Source organism: Stigmatopora nigra, chromosome 18 (genome assembly GCF_051989575.1).
Source record: "Stigmatopora nigra isolate UIUO_SnigA chromosome 18, RoL_Snig_1.1, whole genome shotgun sequence".
Classification (NCBI taxonomy): Eukaryota; Metazoa; Chordata; class Actinopteri; order Syngnathiformes; family Syngnathidae; genus Stigmatopora; species Stigmatopora nigra.
The window spans coordinates 1,910,761-1,915,776 of NC_135525.1; the positions used below are offsets into that span (position 1 = coordinate 1,910,761).

The 5,016-nt window shown below is 37.2% G+C and overlaps 1 protein-coding gene across 1 annotated transcript in view; it reads right to left on the minus strand.

The window, feature by feature from the left end:
• Nucleotides 1–679: 679 nt before the first annotated feature.
• LOC144211952 (unconventional myosin-XVB-like) overlaps nucleotides 680–5,016 on the minus strand; it is a 10,965-nt gene continuing 6,628 nt past the window's right edge. Inside the window, exons 6-7 of the mRNA XM_077739530.1 lie at nucleotides 2,883–2,998; nucleotides 680–799 (exon numbers count right to left, since the gene is read on the minus strand). Coding sequence (XP_077595656.1) covers nucleotides 680–799; nucleotides 2,883–2,998 — 236 coding nt within the window. The remainder of the gene's footprint in view (nucleotides 800–2,882; nucleotides 2,999–5,016) is intronic.

Here is a 5,016-nt window from a genome sequence, read left to right on the forward strand (position 1 = left end):
TTTTTTCTAAAAAAAAATCAGATTAAAAGAACTGGATCAAAAGCCCTAAATATTTAGTTTGTCTAAATGTAAAACAATGTTTATTTGAGCTTTTTTTCCCTAGTAAGGGAAATTGTTTTTTAATCATTTGTTTTTAAGAACAAAACATATTTTATAAAATAGAAAATATTTTATACATTTATTTTCTGATTAGACAAAATACTTTTTGAACTAAAAACTAAAAGATTGGATTAAAAAAAATCTCAATTATTGATTTAAAAAGGGGAAAATCTGAAAATATGATAGAAGAAAGTCGGTACTCATGATTTACTTTTTCAGTCCGCACAAAATGATGTGGCGGGCCAGGCCGTCACTTTCACACCTGTGCTCTGGGGTGTATGTCTTTTTATGACAAAACTAAAATGAAAAAAAGTTCTTCGAACACTCTTTGTGTATTCCAATGTCCAAATGTACCCTTAGCTAGTACTAGTTCCATATAGCTTTTTTTGTTGAGATTAAAAAGATTTCTTAATACATACATTCAACCTAAATCTTCTTTTTGGACAAAGACAACAGTCTCGATGTGATGGATACAATGTCCTGAGAATGAAATAAGCTGGATGAATATGAACAGCATGAAAATCAGTGTGTGCCACCCACTGATCTTAAACTGTGCTTTCTCTGTGTGTTGAAAGAATGTTTACCTGTAACTTCGAAGTAGACTGAGGTGTGTTGCATCCATGCCCGACGCCGTTACTATCTTGAGGAGATTAATTCCACGATGATTCACACCCAAAAGCTGAGCATCACCACTGTCTGTCTGCAATTAGTAAATGTTATTAATAAATGGGGTCAAGGCATGTGTGGCATTGATCCTAGATTTTAATTGTTAGGTTTGGTTTACATTTATAATGTAGTTTTCCAGATGAGAATGTTAGTGAAATGCAATGTAAATTATTGAAATTAAATCAATTTGTACTTGTCTTGCATTTCATTGTCCTCAATGTATCCTGTAATGAGAGCTCTGCGGTACGGACCAATTTTGTTTTATAATTATGAAAATAACCATGAATTTATTAATATACAGTGAGTTCAATAAGTATTTGAACACCCAGCTATATTGCAAGTTCTCCCACTAAGAAATCATGGAGGAGTCTGAAATTGTTATTGTGCATGTGCACAGATAAGATAGATTTAGATAGATTTATTTGTGTGATACAGCTGCAAATTAGAGTTTGAACAGATGAGAAAACCAATCTATGGTTCACTAGCCTCTGATTGCAATTACAGACGTTACATGTCTTCTGTAGTTTTTCACCAGGTTTGCACACACTGCAGAAGGCATTTCTCCCCACTCCTCCACACAGATAAGTCAGGTTTCTGGGCTTTGAAAAATGGCTGGGCCACACCTGAATCTTAAAATGTTTCATTGTCAATTAGTCATTGGCAGGCTTAAGACAGACTTTGCTTGATATGTGCTGGTTTAACCGTGGGAACCTTCCATGCCATGCGTGATTTCAAACCAAGATAGTATATTATTAAATTACCAGCAGTCAGCTTGGAAACGGTGGTCACTGCTCTATTCAGAGCATTTACCACTCGTGTAGTTCTGGGCTTATTTGTCACCTTTCTTTTGATCATATCTTGTATGGAGGTCCACTTCGATTGATATTGTCCATCATGTTCCTCTTTTTCCATTTTGTAATGATTGCTCCAACAGTGGACCTTTTTTTTACCAAGCAGGTTGTGCATTACTTGTGCCTGCCATTGCTCGCTCAGGGCGCCGCCATCTTACTGTAGTTCAATGTGCTCTGACTGTACGGACGCGAGTAGTCTTGATATGTGTTCGTAGTGTTTACCATGTGAGCACTGTTCATGTGACTTCCTGTTTCAACTTTGATATTTTTTTCCTTTTTATTTGTTGTTTGAAAGTGACAACTATTGCATTAATATGAACCATTGAATGAATCGAGATATTTCAACACTAAAAGCAATATGGCCACAAACAACATCTTATAGTTCCCATAAGAAAATTGATTTTTTTTGTAATTAAATAGCATGAGGTTCTCCTCAAAAATGTTTTTTTCCTTTTTCAAATTGAATAATTTTATATTTTGCATTTACAAAGACAAGCATTCCTTATAATATTCACCCAAATAACGTGCAATCCAGCAGACAATCTTAAAATTTCCCTTAAAAAATCATGAAAATGGAGGTGAAAATTGTGAATTAGGGGACATCCTATACGAGAGTATTTGTAAAATTAAACGATTTTAAAGCAATTTTAAGTGTACGGTTTATACATTTGTCCGTTATGATAAAAAGTAGCTGAGCCGAAAGGTAAAGCTTTCTATTCGTCGATCACTGTTCCTACTCTCATCTATGGTCACGAGTTGTGGGTCGTGACCGAATGAACAAGAAGCCAGTACACCCGGGAGAGGATGAGTGGGGTGTTCAGGGCACGTCCGCTGTCATATTCTCATCTCATTTTGTGAACTGCTTCATCCTCATTAGGTTCACAGGGGGGAGGGGGGGAGGGGGGGGCGCTGGAGCATGTCCTAGCTGACTCCGGGCCAGAGACCCCCGCCTGAAACGTTGGCCAGCCAATTGAAGGGCACAAGGACAAAACGATGCACAATCACAGCCATGCATAGGGAAAATTTAGAGTGTCAAATCAGCCTACAATGCATGTTTTTGGAATGTGGGATGAAACCGGAGTACCGGAGGAAGCCCAGGCAGAACAAAAAAACTCCACACAGGTGGATGTGACCAGGATTTGAACCCGGCGTCCGGAGCTGTGAGGCCAACAACCATTCGCCCCACCGGGCCGCCACTTTTAAATATTACAATTCACTTATATTAAACAGATTATCTCTAAGGATACGTAATCATTAAATGTTTACCTTAACAGGAAATAACCGTGAAAAGTAGTTTTTCCAGTTGTCTCGAGCAGCAATGACAATCCTTTTCTTTATGCTGTCATCCTGGGTGGTGCTCATTGTTCCCACATTAAGATTAGCTATGAAGGACAAATATCAAAAATTAGTTTTTTCATGAAGGTTACAGACTACCTAGTGCAGTGGTTCTTAACCTTGTTGGAGCTATCAAACCCCACACATTTGTTTCCGAGGCACATTCACCGAACACTACTTTAGTGTAAAATGAAATTTGACTATTTTAAAATTCAAGATATATAAATTCCTCCCAGCAGTGATTGGCCAAGCAATGTCACGTGATCATCTGCAGCCAGTGATGGTCAAGTGATTTTATCGTGAATAATAGACATGATGAGTCGATGTGTCTTAACCTCTGCGGCAGAGGTTCCACGGAACCCAGACATCCACTCTCCGACACGCTAGGGCTTGATCAAACGCAGGTTAAGAACCACTGACCTGGTGGTGTGGGTGGCTGTGTGTGTGTATGTGTGGCCATATGTAAAAATGGCCATTTTTGAGTCAATTTGTGGATTTCAAAGGGCTTTTAATTAAAGAAAATTAGTTTTTGAGGATAAAATAATATTAATACTTTTTTTGAATGGTCGGATTGTTCAAAATACTTTAACATAGAATATTGGCTGGTTAAAGAAAACAAAAAGGATGGGTGACAATTTGTGGGTCCATTATTAAACATTGAAAATTGTAATTAGGAAATGCTTGGTAAAAGGTTGATTTCTCTTATTTAATTATTGTAGATTTTTATTGTGGTAACAGAGAGCTATAGGGGTAGCTCTTCTCGTAAGTAAACATCAAATGATGTGAATTGCAAATTATATCTTGGGTATTGAGAGTTATTTAGTTAATAATATCAGACATGAAATTAACAAAGCAGATCTGGCTTGGGAAAACTCACGGCATTCGTCCAAATTATTAGGTAAATGGTACCTGGCTAGGGTAGCTAAAATAATTGATTTAGGATAGGCATAATTTCCTTCGAACTGAGGGAACATGTGTTTTTCTAGTGCAGAAGAGCTTTGGAATAGGTTGTATTGATGACCATAAGGGTATTACGGATTGGACAAGCATTGATCAATTGATACAACCAAATGATGTTGCTTTCTATTGCTTTAAGCGCATTCTAATTAAGATAACTTTAGTTTACAACTTACAGCATTTCAATTATGGGGTTAATATACCTAAATGTTACAGTGTTTAAGATTGCCAATAACAAGCTTAGATAAGGGGAAAGGAACAATTCTCCAAGTTCCAAAATCAGTTTAAGAAACATTTTATGTTTGTCACTTTGGGTTTGGACAAAATGCGTTGGCGCATAAATTCTGGAATATTTGGGGGATTGGAATCCCATATCTAAAACAAATTCGAGGGAAATTTGGAAATTGGCTCTATTTGGCACTGGATGCCCAAAATCTGGTGGGGCCTTTCATGGTATGAAACAAGTAATGACATTATGTCTATGTTCAAAAAATAGCATCTCCAAATTAAAAAATATCAACGTTTGAGTAATGCTTCGCAACTTTTCCATTATTGCATCATTGGCAAGCAGATAGTTTTTCACAGCCACTCGCATGACAGTCGCTCGTGCTGACTGACGGGGCTGATGTACGGCGGCACTTAAGCTTCCAAAACAAATTTCTATTTGTAGATGTGTGGCACGCAAATCTAATTACAGGCCACTGATGTATGGCTAAATGACTCAAATTGAAAGACTTGTGATTAGCGCATCAACCTTATGGTTCTAAGATCTACTAATGAAAGCGGGGTGGATCCAGACTTTCCAGAGTGTGAAGTATTCCTGGTGTCCTCGAGAATTTGTGGATTTTTTCCGGGTACTCCAGTTTACTCCCACAAAACAAAACAAAATTTATGGATGCTAGACTGGTTGAACACTCTAAATTCCCCTGATTATGAGTGTGAGCATGGATTATGGTCTGCCTTTTTGTGTTTTTGATTGGCTGGCCACAGAGATATAAGTAATCAATAAATTATCAGTGGAAAAGAATTTGGAAATTTGAAATAGATTTCTGGACTCAGAACAAAAACGTAAAGAAAAAGAAAGAAAAAGAATTTTGCCAAATGAAAT